The sequence below is a fragment of the Electrophorus electricus genome, chromosome 10 (assembly GCF_013358815.1).
Source record: "Electrophorus electricus isolate fEleEle1 chromosome 10, fEleEle1.pri, whole genome shotgun sequence".
NCBI lineage: Eukaryota > Metazoa > Chordata > Actinopteri > Gymnotiformes > Gymnotidae > Electrophorus > Electrophorus electricus.
In genome coordinates this window covers 20,789,956-20,809,192 of record NC_049544.1, presented here as the reverse complement: position 1 = coordinate 20,809,192, position 19,237 = coordinate 20,789,956, and the positions used below count along the sequence as shown (strand labels likewise).

Genomic DNA, 19,237 nt, shown 5'->3' with positions numbered 1-19,237 from the left:
CGTCATTTAGGAAAACCTGTTTGGACCAATTTATGCGATCGCTTTAATGCTTTAACTCGCATTAAGTATTACGAAGCCTTTATAGGCTAAAGTGTTCCTTTGAAGTCACTCAAAAAATGAGTCACAAAAGAGTCACATTATCCATGCTGCATCTTTGAGTGTCTTCCCCAACCCACTTCATCCTTGGCAAAACGGTTATTGCCGTTGTATGCCTGCTTGCAGAAGCTGTGGCTACAGGCTTCACTTCTGTGGTGGCCCACAATTTGCTATCCGCTAGGTGTTGCTCTCAGTCTGGCCACATTGGAGAAGAACAACCTAACAGGAGCTGGAGAGTGTGTCACACACCTCGGCTCTGAGCGCAAGTGCGTGTACTGGAATCCCACCCAGACCGGGCTGAACTGTTCCTGTTCTCCGCTACCTTCGCACTTTCACCACAACTAGCGAGTATGGCAGGAAACAGATGGCTTTTCCTGAGACCAGGTTTCCATACTATCACCATGAACCTCTGGAGAATCCACATCAGCTGTCTGTCTGTGTGTGCGTGAAAAGGAGGGAACCTGTCACTGTCTAAATACACTGTTGTCGCACAAGCACAGCAACTGTATTTTTGGGACGTTTTCCCATGTGTTTACTATTATATTTTATTTATCATAGTTTATCAGAGTTATTGTATGTGCGTAAGTAAACAAGCTTATAAGGTACTAATAAGCTTGGAGTAATATCTCATCACCCAACAGCACCAAGTGTCTGCTTGTGCTTGATGGTTTAACAAGGCTTAAATACCGAGCATGTGTGTATGCGTGTGTGTGTGAGATGTGCCCCATATGTTCAAGTGTCTCTCTGAGACGGTCTTTAGTTCTACATGGCCAACTCAGTAGAAGCTTCTGTCAGTAACAGCATGGCCCTGCCAGAGATCTGCACAAGACGATCAACAAGATCAAAGCAAATGTACACTCTCAGACACGTGCACGCTCAGAGGCTCCCGTACTGCATAAAATCTAGTCGGAACCAGGAAAGCTTCGGTTCCGGCGAATGATATTTACCTGTGTGCAAAGACACTTTTGGAAACATTGAGAACGACGAGGTGTTGAAGGCATCCTCTAAGGAGTGCAGAGCAGAGCTGTAAACCCCGCCCCCCACACACACACACACAACTATTACAAAGTAGACAAGTATTACGAAGATTTTTTTCTCCTTTTTTACATGAAAGGACTTCAGAGTTACTCAAGTATAAATATTCAGGGAACAGAATGTAATGGAGGTGCTAAATTAAAGCACTGATAGGCACATTTAATAACCAGCTAATTAAAACCTTTAGTATATATATTATATGAAGTTTGTTACCAGAGGTGTAACCCCTTTAGTCAGTGAAGACCCCTTGTCTATTATTAAATGAAGTTCATGAAGTCAGAGGTATAACCTCATTGCCTATAATTAAATTATATATATTTTTGCATTGCCACAACTGTAACCCCCCTATCTATTATTAAATTAAGATTTTTTTGGGGGGTGGGATGGGGGGTTTGCTCCAGGAGGTTACCACGTGTGGGCGACTCACCAATTCCAGCAAGCAGTCCGCGTTGGACAGGTCCAGGGTGCTCAGGCTGTTTGGCTGTCCCAGGAAGCTGTAAAAGCTCTGCAGACACAAGGCGACACCAAGCGTCAGCGGCGGAGCGACAGGGATGAGCCAGCCACAGTCTTGTGTCAGGTGGGCCGTTGGCGATGTCTTCGCAGCAAGGGTTTTCAGAAGCGCTCGTGCCTGCCGACCTGGAGCCTTCGAATTCGAATTCTGACCTTAATCGGTCCGGGACAAGCGCTCAGAACTCAGACGAGCCGTGGCCGCACCGCCCATCGGTGGTTCTCTCCGGCAGAAACGCACTGCCATGTCTGGCATTTGAAACCGAGCTCGGTTCTGTATGGGCTCCCGGAGTAATTTAAAGACCACAACAGTGCCTCGTTCCACAAAACCTCGCCAAGTCTGAGGAGTGCAGAAGGCACTCAGCCTGGTTACACCACATCGCGTGAGCGGTGCCTCTGAACACGCAGCTGGGCCGTCTGTCCGAGCTCGCCGCCTGGCTGTCACGGACCTTTCCTGCTGTAAAAACAGTGCTACATTCCACTATACCGTACTGGTCTATAACATCTGCCATGTTTCCTCCCAGCGATGGCAGTGCCACTCTGCACGTGTCAATGGTTTACAACCCCCCGCGAGTCTGCGCGAACCTAGGTGTCAATATCCCAGCATGCACAGGGAGCAGATCAGTCGGCTGGTATTTATGAGAGTTCGCTCAGAGAGAGAGAGAGAGAGAGAGAGGACTCATGCTCATCTCAATGTCACCTGCTACCTCTTCTCTGTGCTCACATGTATCACACTACCTGTTATACCCAGAATCACTTTGCACGTCTGTTAAAGATGCAATGTCTACTATCAGTCTTCAACATGCACCGAATAAACTGAATAATACACGTACAGTATGAATCCACACACCCCACTACACACTGTTGACCTCCTAGTCTACTGATCTTTGCTTAGTGGTTGTTTTAACCTATTGTACAGTGGTAGGTCACTGAGGTCCAGGCTTCAGTATTTTGTCTAGGGTATATACAATAATAAAGTTATGAAATATTTGCCTAAAAATAACTACGTTGGTGCTGCATTGTGCAACGCCAAGATAAATGACTTTCTCGTCTGGTCACTGTTGTCATTGCGTTTCCGTGGACGGAGTGAATGGTCTTGTTACTATAAAATCTTTACTCAGCACGGTGGTTGTCAACATACTGGACAGGCAGCACAATCTGCCAAAGTGTAACACAGGTAGCTGGCCAGAGGTTTAGTAGCAAACTGCTTAGTTCAGTACCATTCATCCCCAGACTTTGGGAGTGTCCAAATTCCTAGTGAGCCATCATGACGTGGCATGAGTTTCACTTGAGAGAATTAACTAGCTAACTAGTTAACTAACATTAATTCCATCTACCCAATAAACTCTCAACCAAACTGAAATTCTTTTCTTTCAATGTAGCTTGTGTAAAGGGTTTAAATGCATGTTAAAATGAGACACCCATATATAGACACCTCAGAGGATGGTCAAATGTACATGTAATGTTAAATATCAATTGACACAGAAGGATCGTATTGTCGTTTGATAGAAAGGTCGCTACCACCTTTGCTAAACAAATCTCAAAACATTTCTTATTTAAGGCTATTCCACGTGAATATTTAATGGTGTATTGGAGCTCTGTGTTTCTAAAAGCCTGCGTAGGGCTATGGTGGTGTACAGTCCATTTCATGCATCTGCGGTCTGCTGTTTTCTGCCTGGAGAACCTACATTTTTCTCCTCAATCAGGACATCTGTGCTGGAAAGGAAGCACAACAAAGTCGACTGTGGATTTGGCTTTGAAACAAAGCGGGAGCGCGCATGTGAACACGGCCAGGAACGAGGACCGACTCCCCTGGCAGCAGCTGAAATCCCCCCCCCCCCTCCACGCCAACAGGGGGCAGCGCTTACCGAGAGGTCATCCCCTCGCAGAAGGTTCCCTGAGAGGTCCAGGTGGCAGAGTGTGCTGGGGATAGACTGGCTGGCACTCAGTGACTGGGCAAGGCTGTTCACTCCTGCAACACACACACAGAGAGAAAGAGAGAGAGGCCAACGGATAAGGAAAGTGTGTGTGCGCGCGACACACCAAGGGACGTTCAGATCACGCGGCAGGCTCTCGACGCAGTTTGTGGTTCATGGTAATGGGAAATGTGCTAGATCTTATTTCAGAAGGCTGCATAACTCATTACGTTACAATCAACTTGTTTCTTGGGACTCTAGAATAAATCAGAATTAAAATCACATATAAAGATATGATCACTCATTCAGACAGATCTGCCATCCAGAAAGAGAGGGCTTTTAGCAGAACAGGACAAGTTTTCAGATCTCTGATTCATAGCACGTCACAAGGCAGTCACAGAAGCTTTGATGGCTTTCGAATCACTTTCCTCACCAAACTTAGAAATGATTTATACTGTGCTAAAAGTCTTTTCCCTAAAAGGATAAGCGAGTAACAAAAATGTCCTCTGGCTCCGGACATAAACTGCTCACGGACTGGCGTCTACCTGGACCTTCCCTGGAGCATCAGACACTTTTATGGGAGGGCGGGTAAAACCTCAGTCCAGGACTGTTAGGTAACCATCAAGAGGACGAAACCTATGGAAAGCTGCAGTGTGTGTGTGTGTGTGTGTGTGTGTGTGTGTGTGTGTGTGTGTGTGTGTGTGTGTGTGTGTGTGTGTGTGTGTGAGTGAGAGAGAGAGTGAACCGAGAGAAGTTCAGGGTTATATTCTGCCTTTCATGTTTGTTTAGATGTGGATACTAATACAATGTGCTATTTATTCAAAGATCACAAAATCTGGTCTTTTAGGAGTAGCTCTAATAACCTGTTTCACTCAATTACCTTTAGGTAGGACAAACACGTTTATTATATTGTTGACTTTTGTATTTGAAATCTCAGGGCTTTAGGGCCGTTGCCCACGGCGCTCTGCACTGCTGCCGCCTGTCTGCTGCTCCTAATTAGCTGCGGAGGAGAGAGGCTGTGCTTGGATGACAGCAATGTTGGTTTTCACACTGTTTCCAAAATGTTCTCTCCTTGGCAAAAGTCGGATTAGGTGTGTGCATGTGTGTGTGTAGTGTCAGTCTTGCTGCTGCTGTAGAGAACCATGCACCATGTCATGCCTCGAGCAAACAGGCCCATTAAATCAGCACACAGGCAGATTTCCCCAAGTGTTTTCTCCGCACTAACTTGGAAGTGCAATGGTGATATTCCACGCATTCCGGGAACTCCCCGGCTACAACCGAAACACTAAAGATCTTTGCAGGGAAAATGGCCTGCTTGTACTGTACATTGATACGAGAGTTTACCAAGCTCATAATAAAATGGTTTACTGAACATGAGGCAAGGTTCAAACTGGGACAGGTGTCGACTGCGCATGATGTGCGGTGTATACTGGTTTGTTCACACAACGACAACACTCAGACTCTGTGGGAATTCAGTGACACTCCATCATGTTTGCTGTCATGAAATCCATGGCCGTAAACACAAAGTAAAATTTATTTACGTGAAATGACTAGTTTCCTGGGTGACTTACAGGATTATGAGCAGAGGAATACATAAAGCTTCTGGAATACTGAGGGACAGATGTTTCCTTGGGAACTGGGATCAGTGCACATATAAATAACCCGCCATTACACGGGTGGCCAAAACAGAAGGCACAGCAGGAGTCAAACATGCGCAGCAATTCATTATGACCCAGAAAAGTAAGAAACATGAATGGCTTCCCTGGATAGGTGAAATCAATAGCCAAGGATGCAGGGGGAGGGTCACACACACACACACACACACACATCATCTTAATTAGATTGACCGGCATTCGTTTACTATTAATTGTGGATAACGGTCACTCATTTACATAGTGTAAAAAAGTAACAGATTTAGCATCGGTTTTGCAGTAGCCAAGCGATTTCTGTGAGCAGAGTCTTGATGTCTACTGCAGACTAGCACGTGGTGAACAGCTATGTGGCGCTGTTCCACAGAGATTTGCACTAATTAAGATCTTATTATACACATAGGTCAGCTGGTGTGAAGTGCTTCCTTTAAAGTGTGAGCTTGGTGACATATACACTCTAAAAATATACAGTACTGGAAAATGAACGATGTATTCCACAGGTCTGTACAGAACACACGGGGGTCAGACTTCAACAGCCAACTCTCAACACAAACAAAATACAGGGAAATGCAGCAACTCACATGTGACCCTTTAAATCATTTACCTTATTCAGCAGTTCGTTGTCCCATTTACAGTGTGTTATTTTTAAAACCTACTCAGGATATAATCGCTTCTGGCTGGATTAACAGGTTAAGGGGTAGGGTGGTCAGATGTGTCATGGTGTATTACTCCGGGGGAATTTGGGGTTAAAGAGCTGTTCAAATATCCTACTGCTGCTGACGCGTATTATGCATGACATCAAGACGCCATTCACGAGCGAATGGGAATTGGGCTGTATTTGAAATAGCCTACTACATACTACTCATACTACTACATACTACTATATACTAATCATGTACAGATTGGGTCCCAAATGCATGTCATATGCATACTGTAGTATGCGACCATTTATGCAGTAGGCAACCAAAATACATTTTTCCACTACAAGAAAGACTGAATGACGTGCTACTTCTGCCAAATATTCCAGCACGTGACCAGAGCTATCTTCGTGGTCTGCTGCATCCCATCATGCAATGGTGCTGGAAAATCCTTCACAAGTGGGCGTAACGTTCATGCGCTCACATGACCTCTTAGTATGGTTTGCATTTGGTGAACACTGGATACTGCATAGTACCAAGGGAGCCAGTTTACAATGTACTGCAGCACACAGAATAAAGTACGTAGCATTTCGAACAGCCTTGGAGTTGTGAATCGGAAAGGTGAGGAAGTCCTTGAGACGCGTGGATTTAGTTCATTACAAAACCCATTCCACTCGTTTTTTCTTTCACCTTTTACCATCGTGACCTTTGACATCCATGAAGGGTTGCGAGTTACTTTCATTTGTTGCTGTGGTCCCGTTACTTGCATACTGCATATTGAATGCAGTAAAAGTGACGATTTTGCCTGGTGTTCATATCATGTCACCGTGTATTTTATCGTTTTACACAGCTGGGTTTGGTGTCGTAGTTTCTTTTTTATCCGTGTTCATATATCACAAACGTTGCATCGCGTTTCACCGCAAGCGCACTGCATCTATACTGTCACTGCAGCAACGAGCTACTAACAAGCTTGATTCCATGTCCTTTATTTGAACCGCGACCTGTATTGTGCTAACCGTTTCCTTTGTAAAACCACTGGACGGAAATAAGGGTTGCCCTCGCTGCGCTTGCGCTACTAAAAATTCTATCATTCTTGTCTTCCTGAAGCTTTATCTGCAGCCTGGCATCCCATAGCAATTAAAATTCCCAGGAATCGGTAATTTACCTAACTCTAAATACCCCCCCCCCCCCTCGGATTTAAAGTGAGTAAAGTGGTTGAGAGCCCCTCCCCACAGAGAAGGGCAGAAGACAGAGGTGATGTGAGGCATGCGGGTGGTTACCTTTGGGTGACAATGAGGTCCTGGAGAAGTTTAGGTGTTTGAGGCCTTTGCGGAGTTTGGCAAACTGAGCGCCCAGAGAGGTGATTCCTACAGGACACAATATGCCGGGTACATTCACCATCAGAACACTGCAACACATAGTCCTGTTAAATTACTCTTGTTAAATTCTTGCTATATCTGGAGATGTTACTGTACTATTGGGGGGTACTATTGAAAGGCTCAGTGACTACACCCCCCCCCCCACTTTTCTCTTTATCCCTCCCTCTCTCTCTCTTCCGCTCCTCCTCTCAGACCCTCCCTCCAGACCCTCTCCCTCGTTCTCAGAAGCAGACGGACTGTGCCCTTTGCGGCGCTGACTAGGCCAACTTCGTAATTCTCCACTTGCGCTCATCACACAAGGACAAGCGTGCATATGCACAATGGCCATGTAGAACAAATAGCCCAAGTTCAGCCAGGGGGAGCTGGGAAATGATGCACCTCTTCTGAGTGGTCTGAAAAACACCCTCGTCGTGCAGTTATGCAGACTGACACACGATCTGTTGTGATAAGCGTCTTTAATTACGCAGAGGTCCCTGGGCAGCAAGGTCCCGGGAGAACGCGAGCTGTTCCAAATTTATGTGAAGGGCACGGGCAGCATCAGCTCCGCCTGCAGAGCGATCTGGGCCAGTGCCTTGCAGGCAAGGATCCGGCGCATAGCACAGCTCCGACATGACCAATCAAACACTAGAGCAATGACATATGACATAATGCATGCCATGCACCAGCAAGACCAGCTAACGTCATAACAGCTGGTCTCAGGTAAAAACTGGAGAGAACATTCAGAGAAAATAAAACACTTAACACAATTCAAGAATCTTAATTTTACTAGAAGGAACTTTACGTGAAGGAGTGCAAGACTTAAGAATGAGACAGATTTATATTTCCATTACAATATTATGATGGCATAATTAATCTCACGACTAAATATTATTTATATGTACTATATCATTTCTGACAATCTGTTAAATTGACTGTCTACAGTAGATAGGCCTCTTGACCAGTTTAGGCAAAAAATAGACATGACTTCATAAAAAAAGTAAAAAAAATTGCATCATTTTCAAATGATCCGATGATTTACATAACGTGAAATATAAGAGACATTTACTGTAATTTCTCTCTCATTATCCCTTGGTGCCGACATACAGCCATGTTTGAGACTGCTTCCAATTAAGATAGCAATTTTCATTTGCAACTAATGTGAGCACAGTTCTTCAGGAGTAATTAAGAGCTGTTTCGTTAAAGGACACACCACATCATTCATCTGTGCAACAATTCTGAAGAAGATTTCTGGGGGTTTGTAGTGGAACTCACCTCTGTCCTCCAGTGGGTTGTTGGCAAGATTTAGAGTGTGCAGTCCTGAGTTGGGGTTATGGGCAAGGGCGCTGGCAAGCTTCTGGGCAAAGTCCCTGCAACGGCGGAACAGAACGACACCTTACGTCTATGTCGCTGCAGAGCGTCAAAGCGCAGTTCATTTCCAAGGTTTCTGATTTTACCCAGAAGGTGTTCCCCCTCCATTACTGCAGGAGTGAGGGATGACTGGGCACGTTGAGCAGCATTCCAGCAAACACTCGTAAGTGTGTAGGAACACATTTATGAGGAATTACTGAAACCTGGGCCTGAGTCCCCAGTGGATAACACTAGGGAATGGAATCCGATGTCACTTGAGTTCCAGAGCTTTGATCGGATGTAGTGAGATGATGTGCATTCTGGAATGAGACCCATGTTCCGATGAGCGCAGGGCGAACTCCCCTCTCCAGCTAAACATCCTAAACCTCATGACTGAGAAATCTCAGCGTGTGTCCATTATTCTGCCATGCTCTGTATAATGGTCAGAGACGACGACGAGGTGGTCTTCTGCAGCCCTCAGTGCAGCTGTGTCTGTGCGCGCACTTGTGTGTGCGTGTGTGTGTGTGTATATTCTTACGTCTTGAGTCCGGCGTTGTCCAGAACCAGCTCCTCTAGGCGACTGGAACGGGCCACAACGCGCAGAATCTGATCACACACATCTGCCGACTTTAGACAGACACAGACGGGCGCGCGTGCGCGCACACACACACACACACACACACACACACACACGGACCAAAACACTAAGCATTAGACTACATATGCTGCTAACAAGTGTGACCTAATAGACTCAAATGACTCATGCAGCACTAACAACCAAAAAATTCTTAGTCAAACTCAATAAACAAAAAAAGTAATATATATTCTCAAAAATGAAAAATGTCATCATAGTCTGTATATGCACCTAAACATCATCAAATGCCCTCCCCAGCTCTGAAAAGAGGGGCGCCATGGCCACGCCCTCCCCAGCTCTGAAAAGAGGGGCGCCATGGCCACGCCCTCCCCAGCTCTGAGAAGAGGGGCGCCATGGCCACGCCCTCCCCAGCTCTGAGAAGAGGGGCGCCATGGCCACGCCCTCCCCAGCTCTGAGGAGATGAGCGCCATGGCCACGCCCTCCCCAGCTCTGAGGAGATGAGCGCCATGGCCACGCCCTCCCCAGCTCTGAGAAGAGGGGCGCCATGGCCACGCCCTCCCCAGCTCTGAGAAGAGGGGCACCATGGCCACGCCCTCCCCAGCTCTGAGGAGATGAGCGCCATGGCCACGCCCTCCCCAGCTCTGAGAAGAGGGGCACCATGGCCACGCCCTCCCCAGCTCTGAGGAGATGAGCGCCATGGCCACGCCCTCCCCAGCTCTGAGAAGAGGGGCACCATGGCCACGCCCTCCCCAGCTCTGAGGAGATGAGCGCCATGGCCACGCCCTCCCCAGCTCTGAGGAGATGAGCGCCATGGCCACGCCCTCCCCAGCTCTGAGGAGATGAGCGCCATGGCCACGCCCTCCCCAGCTCTGAGAAGAGGGGCACCATGGCCACGCCCTCCCCAGCTCTGAGAACAGGAGGGCCAGGCTCCACGCTGGCAATGTTTCGAGGGAATTACCAAGATTACACCAGATAGGAGGGAGCCCAGCACACCCTCCACTGTCTGTAATGGCTCCTGCAGCTCATTTCTTTATCGCAGACTAACTCACACACACACACACACGGACACAGATACACCCAAAGACACATGAACAGAGACACACGGACACAGACACACATGCAAGGCTTGCCGTCAGCAGTTTGAAGCACCCGAGTGGCGCGCGTGATTTTATGAGCCTGAGAGAGGGAAAAACACAGACTGGCTTTTATGTAAGCCATGGACAGAGAAACAAATGGAGGGACAAAGAGAGGGGGAGAGAGAGAGAGAGAGAGAGAGAGAGAGAGAGAGAGAAAAACAGACTGGGTAGTAATGGAGTTGCATTCTTGGTCATAGGATTCCTGGTGTGGGTGGATGATGAGGAATGTTAGAGTAGAGCCCACAGCAGAGCTGCATCACAGGGCCTACTGTCGGAACCGCGGTCAAGCGGGTCCAAACACACCGTGCGAGCAGCTAGGGGACACCGCGTGATTGTACATACTATTACGACAGAATGAGCCCTTCTTCTCACGTATGGTCTGAAGATAAAACGAAGGTATTTACTCTCTCTTCCTCTGGAAAACTTGTGAACACATCTGCTGCACAAATTTCTTTTGCTACAGTCCTGGATGAACAAATGAATCGTGATATTAGATACAGATTACAGACAGAGCAAGAGGGAGAAAGCAGAAGAAAGATGAGAAAGACACAGGGAACGAGGGAGAGAGAAAGAGCTTTGTAAACATCTGGGCCTTTACATAGTAAAGGGCAGAACAATGTTTCTTGGAAGGTTTACCTGTTGTTCTGAGAGTTAGGTGACAGTATAGTGGACTACTGTCTAAAAGACACAGATCCTGACCTCATTAGTGCATTTACAGTCAAGCTACAACTCTCAGGGTCTGACCACTGCCAAACAGTGTTGTACATAAAAGCACCATTGACCTATCAGAGGGCCTTCCTGAATAAGTACCATTAAAACATTAACACTGCAACACCACTAAAATCACAGATTATAAATGACAGAATAATTACCTTCCTTATGAAGCACAATGTCTTAAGTAAATGTCCAAGTGTCTTTTTACCAAAACACTGCATGTCTTTACATTCTTGAATTAGCACAAATATCACACCAAATGTACCAGGATTTTCACAAAGCATTTGATTCAATTTGGTATGAGGGTTTACTTTTGAAACCTCTTCAAAATAGAATGTGTGTGAAAAAACATTTGATATAATATCATTATATTTAAACAGCAAATGTAGTGTAAGAATTGGAAAATACAGAACAGAATTCTTCCAGTGCTGTGGAGTGACCCAGGGATGTATCTTAAGTCCTACACTATTTAATATTGACATGAATGGCCTTGCAAGAGCACTGGACCAGTCTGACAACCTAGTTTTACATAATGCTATAATCAAGTGCTTCCTGTAGGAATCTGAGGACCTTGTACCGTCACCTAAAAAACAAGGTGTACAGCAAACTGTCACTCCTACAGCAGTACTGCCAGAGGTGGGCCCGGATCAAAACAGGAAACATGATTTTCCCCAGAAGGGACCTAGATCTCAGGAAACCAGACCTTGATTTACCTATGAGGACACATGTTCAAACACAACAGCATCTCTACTTATCTGGACACTAAAATGAGTTCGAAAATGGTGAAACTCCTTAGTCAAAAAGCCAGAAGAGTTTTATAAGCTATTAGATCAAAATTTGGAAAAATAAACATTCCATACAAAGTATGGATAAAACTGTTTAATTCTATAGCATAACAATTGTATATATACTGTATGGGTGTGAAATATGCAGGCGATATTTAGATATTTAATCTATTTAGAAAGAAAAGGTGATAAAAACTGACTGGAACATGCAAAAACAATTCTACGAGCTTCTAGCATAGAAATGCCTCCAATAATTCAGAGCAGAGTGGAAGGGCCCCGTGATCTACTGGAAACAGAGGATGAAATATTTTTCATTTATTGCCCAAAATCTATAGTAATGAGACACATTCTTTAAAGAATTTGATAAAATTAAAGAGTTCACTTTTCTTTGATGCTGATAGCTTCCTGTCTCAATAGAGTTTAAGATGACTGTCTCTGCTCTGCAGTGTTTAAGGAAGGAGATTTAAGACCGTGCTACCTTTCTGTCATACTCTTTTACACAGACACACTATGTTGGAATGTTTATTTGTTTTTATGTTTGTAAATTTCTTTCTTCCTGTATTTTTAATGCTTTTTGTTCATTTAAAATGCCTTTTTTTTCTACTTTTCACATAGGACTGTACATTTTATACTGCTTGTGCAGAACTTTATGATCAATAAAGAATTACAATGGCATTACAATTGCCAATAAAGCATTACGAATAAAAAAAATGAAATGAAATGAGAGAAGGAGGGAGAGACAGGGAGAGAGAAACAGAGGGTCTGAGGATCGTTGGCTACTTCATAATCTCTCGTGTGTGTGCTCCACTGTAAACTAACTTCTATCTTTCAGCTCCCAGTCACCAGAACAAGCAATTACCAATGTAACTGTTTCCATAGTCTTATTTGCCTCGCCTTCTGTCTCCCTCTTTCTCCCCTCTGCCTCAGCCCCACAGGCTGCGCTGTTTATTGGCCTACAGATCCGGTATCCAGCCCTGCGATTGGCCTCCCGGTCCGGCCCGTTCCCAGTGCCACACAGACTGAGTCGCAACAGATTGCTTCATGCCACTGTAGGAACCTGGGGCTCACGAGCTGTGAGGGTGTTATTACGGCTCGCGAGGTACTGATATGCTCGAGTTTGAGAGACTCTAAGAGCAAAGTCGTCGGACTCCTTTTTCCCGGCACCGACTCGCTCGGTTTTATTTACAAAGCTTCCCCGCAGTTGTAGTTTGCATTTGTACGACATTTGCAGTTGTACGAAAGGACCCTCAAAGCGAGGCTGAATGAGAGTCTCCGTCGACTCAGCCTGAATCAGCCTCAGGCAGCGTTCACTGTACATGGTAAAAAAGGTAGCAAAGCAAGCTGTGACATCTTGGATGCTTATCCACATAGACCTCCTCTGCCACATAGACCTCCTCTGCCACATAGACCTCCTCCGCTCATCTACCAGCACAAGTCAATACGACATTCGATACTACATCGACACGTCTACTACACCGTTCTTCCCTCTTTTACATAGGAAGCCCTGCCCCTTCAGGCTTCGTACCATTTTACCATTACAATTGGGTGTGTAAATAATTAACGTCTGTTGTGTTGTTAGTGTTTCCGTATGGTAGAGTCGTTGAGTCATTACTGTAGAGACGTCGGTTGGGTGATGAATACATGTTGTTTATTTGATCACAGCCACAACACACCGCGTTGCATCACAGCACATCCCAGTTATGCTGACGAAAAGCCAGGATGCAGCTCAGAAAAGCAGTGGACGCCGCCAACCTGAGAATTCTCTCTCCGTATCGTCTCAAAAAGGTCAGACTAGGGCAATTTAGAGAAGGGACAGCGCCAAGCATGGATGAAGACTAGCTACCCTCAGTTAGCACAGACTCTGTATCATTCAAGTGCTAAATCACTCTCACTAGCAATCATTTACTGTCAGCAGGGGTTGCCTTTCCGTCTAGCACTGCCGATCCATTTAAGTCTCATCTGAAAGGGACTAGCTAAACCCACTATGGATTTCTGTGCCAGCTAAATCCACAATGGTGATGTTCGGACTGTGTCCACCGTGGTTTAAACCGCCATCCCATAATTGCGACCCTGGTCTCCCGGCAGTGCCGGATCGACAGACTGCGGAGGTTTGGAATAAACACTGCGGGAGTTCAACAAGACATTTTAATCTGCAGTCATTACCTGACAGCGCACGAGTCACACCCACCGGATTACGGATCGGTCTTAACTCACCAGTTTATAATCCTTCGTGGAGAGTTTGGTGAACCACTGGTTGAATTCCAGCACTGCAATAATTGCGACCAAATCTCTGCCAAGGGGAAAGACAGACAGACACACAAACACACACACAGGATCATAATGTGGGCTTCCGTTTAGATCTTTTAGAGTCTGAAAGACCGGAAGTGAAATAGAGTGAGGGAGAGAGAGGACAGAGGTTGGGGTAATTCCCTCACTTCTCATAAAACAGCCACATTCATTTCATGAAGCGCTTGTTAATTAGCTGATGGGGCAGGTGTGCTAGGAACACAGACGGCACTTACAAAGTGCAGTGTAGGGCCTTTTCCTGATCAGCACATGAAAACAAAGTCACCAATCCAATCCTTGGGAACCCGATTCCAGTCCACATATTCATAAGCCCAAAAACCAGAGCAGGCAAACCAGGACTGGATTTGGAATCCGTTCCCCATCTCATTCATTTACAAGCCGCGTACATGAACCTCGGCACACCCTTTGAAGACGTCGGTGATGCGGTGTTGGATTACCTGTTCTCCAGGTGACTGAAGTCCTGTAGGTTCAGCTCCCTCGTGTCTTGTGTCAGATAGATGGTATCGACGTCCTGACACACAGGAATAGTGGGACAGGCAAGACAGTCACAGTTGTGTGTTTACATACAACAGTGGAGTTGAACAATAAGCTATTGTAAACTTGACAAGAGAAGCTTTTTCCATTACAAAATCTCAAAATGAAGAAGAAAAGATGAAATTATATGGAAGAGTCTAAAGTTTATTGTGCTGCGTGTGTGTGTGTGCACGCCCACGTGCACGTGTGTACGGGGAGGGTGTGTGGGTACTGACCCACTGAACCTCTTCTCTGTACGGCAAGCCAAGCCAGTCACACACACACCTGTACTGTTGAGAGAATCCCCCTGGAGAAACACACATGATCAGGCTTATTAAATCACACACTGATCAGAGGAACACACACACGCACGCACACACGCACGCAAATGTTCTGAAACAGAGTAGCTAATAAAGAACAATGACTTAAAACTGACAGTGAAACTCTAGTGCAGTGTTCAAGCAGCAGTTTACTGTAAACCTAGCTTCCAGCAACCAGACACACACACACACAGTGTATACACTTACCACAGGGCCCAGGCTCTGCTGAACTCTGACTTTCCCAGACTGTCTGTAGAACAGTGATCCTCTCTGGAGGTTCCATGGACAACTTTTTCATCACCCTACTATACATGACAGAGAACGCGAGACAAGAAATAACAGAAATACCAACAGAAAGAGAGAGCGGTACGGTGAATCAATGCTAATTATTCAACATACATAACCTTTAAGCATACACGCATTCAGCGTTTCGCCTTACACTGGAGACAAGCCTGGACAGATTCTCTGCAGGGAACTTCCTATGTGTGACACCACCTCATTCACCTCCTCTGTAGACAAGAGCCTGAGCGGAATCTGCCCTTTCTCATGTTCCACCATCAGCTGGGGAGAGAGAGAGCGCGCGCGCGCGTGAGAAGGAGCGAGAGAGAGAGAAGGATGGAGGAAGAGAGGGACAGAGGGGGTGGGGAACGAAGAAAAAGACCGTGAGAGTCAGAGCAGAGTAAAAGAGCGGGGGAGAAAAAAAACAAAAACAAAAAAAAAACGGATATTTCATCCCTTTTCCTCTATTCTATTCTCCCTCCCCACTGCCTGCCAACAACTGATGTAATGTCTGCAATTGGAAAAGGGGCTTAGAGAGACAGAGGTGTTCGGAAGCGCGCGGCGAAGCTGAGACGCCTCAGAGCGGCTGTAGAACAGCTTTGGGACACCGTTTCTCTGCCGTGGCGGCCTGGTCGAACCCTTGCTGCAGCCTGTTGCACGGTGGCAGAGCTACCTGCTGTCCCAGGGCTGGAATGTCCGTCTGAGGCAAGCAGAGGAACTAGCGCGTCATCGGCAAGGCGCCTAAAACCTGGCCGAACTACTGAAAGCCGTGGTCTGTTGTCCAAGCAACCGGTGGATGCTGCACGCCTGGATGCGGGTTACAAAGGAGCAAGCAAATCAGAGTCGACCGTGCCACATAGGATCGGGGAGAGATTTAGGAGTCAGTGTGAAGCCCCGGGGCATCCACCCCCGTGACCCTTTGACCTAGAAGTGATGATCTCATGAGGCTCAGAGTTCAGACTTCCACCTCCAACTGTTCAGTCAAGGATACATCAGCAGGACACATTGGCAGTCTTGGTGGGTTTGGATCAGTGTAAACCAACATCTTTATAATCAGGCTCAAATATTCAGAAACCCTGTTCCTGCCTCACAGATTTCTGCTGGCATTAAAGCCCCAGGGAACCATAATCGGTTTTCTTTCTAATTAGGATAAATCTTTCTCTTCTGAGAAAAACATATACATATCACTGCACAGCCCCCTCCTCCCAGACATTTCCCTTTGTGTGTGTGTGTGTGTGTGTGTGTTTGTTTGTTTGCATGGTCACGCCCTCCCTGTGTATCACACCTGTTCCTCGTCGTTACTGTGCAGGTATATAAAGCCTTGTTTAGTCCTTGATGTTTGTCGTTTATGTCCTTACGTTAGCCTGTGTGCTTCGCTGTCTTCGGTGTGTTAAATAAACTTCACCGTGTTCTACACGGTTCGTTTCTGCATCCTGCCAAGCCTCCCATGTACATATACAAAGTTTGTTCTATGAATACCATTCCCAAGTGCAGTAAATGTCCAGTTCACACTGACATCACAGGAAAATTCCAAGGTGGTCAATTCTAGGGTGTTATTTCACAGTGAAATCTATTTTTCCTCATAGCCATTTGTGTCTATTTCCATTCTGATGGAAAACCTAAGCCGATGCTTGCCAGAAATTCCGAATAATCTGCAAAACACGCATCAGTAGGATGTTGCATGCAGGGTTGTGTGTTTCCTACTGCCCCTGCATGCGCCATTAGATTCAGCTCAGCATAAATAACCGTAAAATCTGATGACTATAATGTCTGATGTTTAGGCGCGTTATTCGTTACCTGCGTGGGTTTGTTGCACGTGATGCCATGGATCTCCAGGTAACTGAAGGTCTGCTCCACCTAAACAAACAGTGACAGTGACGTAGTGAAATAATCACGACCTCAAACTCCGACTGGATTTAAATCCGCACGCGTTACTGCACTCAGATGCAGTACAAGAACCCTGATTAGTAAGAGGAAGGAGAGAAGCACCCACCCACAGCAGTTCAATGTTCCTTCGAACTTTAATCTGCTGACAGACAGAGTTAAGAACACCTGGATAACCAGTGAAATGATGTGACCACTTTATGTTGGAATTGACTGATGTGTTAATAAGACTTGCAAAACAGAAACCTGTCAGCATGCAATCATGTCTAGTGCTACCTGCTCTACCAGGCGAGCTATAGGAGCGTACCGTTCACGAACTATGATCGGCTGTGTGTAATGTTCACTAGCATAAACCCTGTTAGCCTGGACTCCGTGAAATTAACACTGATGAATGATAACAGTAATACTGATAAGACTAATACTGATAACACTATCATTTAGTGAGGTGGAAAAAGATTTTAAATATTGACTACTAATAATAATAGTAATAGAAGTAGAATTGCTGTTGTCATTAGTTATAGTATTTCTGACGTTACTTTAATTAATACATCTTGAATATGTTAAACTATATTAACGTTATGAAACTATAGACTTGGCAATCCTGTATCAGTCATTCAGTCATGACAATTAAGCCAATGTGACAAGATATATATATATATATATATATATATATATATATATATATATATATATATATATATATATATATATATATATATATGAATATGAGAGAGAGAGAGAGAGAGAGAGAGAGAGAGAGAGAGAGAGAGAGAGAGAGAGAGAGAGAGAGAGAGAGATTGAGAACACACCAGGTTAACCAAGACCTCATGAACACTAGACGACCAAGAGCTAATTATTCTTTTCTTCAAACACAAATTTATTCATGGCTTTTTCAGAGATGATGGGGATTCCCTCTATATGATACCGTAAACGAGACCTGCCTAATAAAAGGCCATTAGCAGTAAATGATTCACAGGAGGAACAGGAATACTTCCACCTTAAATGATTCACAGGAGGAACAGGAATACTTCCATCTTAGATGCACACACACTCTCACAAACACAAGCACCCATGTACACACAACACCCACACAAAAAAGCCCACATGCAGACATACAATAAGTCATCCACACACGTGTGCAAAAAATATGCCCGTCATGCAATGCTCAATTCACGCACTCAATCCTGATTTGAGGACGGCCACCCTGGACTCCAATCCTGCCTTTGACACTTCTGCACTTATATAAAACTGATCTACAGTCTGCCAATAAGGGGAGACTCCAGTACTGATTACAAGTGATCCATCCTCATCCATCTTATCAAGGATGTGTTATCAAGACCGCTCGACTCCCAGACTCCATAGATAAGGGCTACTAAGATAAAGATGTAATTACCGTCTAAAGCTTTTACATACACCCGTATAGTGTTCAGATGCTGTTTAATATCAGTTGGGTTTCTTTATGTACTTCCACAGTCTTTGGACAATTAACACTGCAACATGCAACAACAAACTACAAACAATACACAAAGCCGCTAAATACAGCTATTTATTCGAAAACAGCTGAGAAAAAGCTTTACTGGCTAAGCCAGGATTACTCGATTGCTGTGTCAGTTGTTATATTTTGCATTTTCCTTTAGTTCAGAGGAAAGGTGGAGTAAGTGGCTATAAATAACTTAGCGTGGCTCACAGGGCGATGATGGGCATCTTTTTTTATTGGAATCAGCTGGTGGGAAAATTAATATTTAATCACTGTGGAGAACATTCATAGAAAAGGACTGGAAAAAGAGGGCAATTATTTTCCTCTGAACAACGAGGGTCTCTCTCTTACACACACACCCACACCCCCATACACACCCACACCCATACACACCCACCCACCCACCCATACACACATACACCCATCCACCCACCCCCATACACACACACCCACTCATACACACACACACACCCACACACCCATACACACACACACACACACCCCCACACACCCATACACACACACACACCCACCCACTCATACACATACACACCCACACACCCATACCCACACACACCCACCCACACACACACACCCATACCCATACACACCCACCCACTTTTATTTATCTAGTGCCTTTCCCAAGCTTAAGCTTGCTTTTCAGATCAGATTAAGGAACGT

General features: G+C 45.4%; 1 protein-coding gene across 5 annotated transcripts in view; it reads right to left on the bottom strand.

The window, feature by feature from the left end:
- Positions 1-19,237, bottom strand: part of LOC113587061 (F-actin-uncapping protein LRRC16A) — a 72,268-nt gene that overhangs the window by 32,481 nt on the left and 20,550 nt on the right. For all 5 annotated transcript variants that reach the window (XR_003411691.2, XM_027025560.2, XM_027025561.2 and 2 more), the window contains exons 4-15: positions 16,993-17,052; positions 15,356-15,477; positions 15,124-15,221; positions 14,833-14,903; positions 14,521-14,594; positions 13,991-14,066; positions 9,085-9,173; positions 8,472-8,566; positions 7,122-7,208; positions 3,507-3,610; positions 1,559-1,636; positions 1,044-1,120 (exon numbers count right to left, since the gene is read on the bottom strand). Coding sequence is in view for 4 of the 5 variants with exons in the window: in XM_027025560.2 (XP_026881361.2) it covers positions 1,044-1,120; positions 1,559-1,636; positions 3,507-3,610; positions 7,122-7,208; positions 8,472-8,566; positions 9,085-9,173; positions 13,991-14,066; positions 14,521-14,594; positions 14,833-14,903; positions 15,124-15,221; positions 15,356-15,477; positions 16,993-17,052 (1,031 nt within the window). In the remaining variant the exon portion in view is untranslated. The remainder of the gene's footprint in view (positions 1-1,043; positions 1,121-1,558; positions 1,637-3,506; positions 3,611-7,121; positions 7,209-8,471; positions 8,567-9,084; positions 9,174-13,990; positions 14,067-14,520; positions 14,595-14,832; positions 14,904-15,123; positions 15,222-15,355; positions 15,478-16,992; positions 17,053-19,237) is intronic.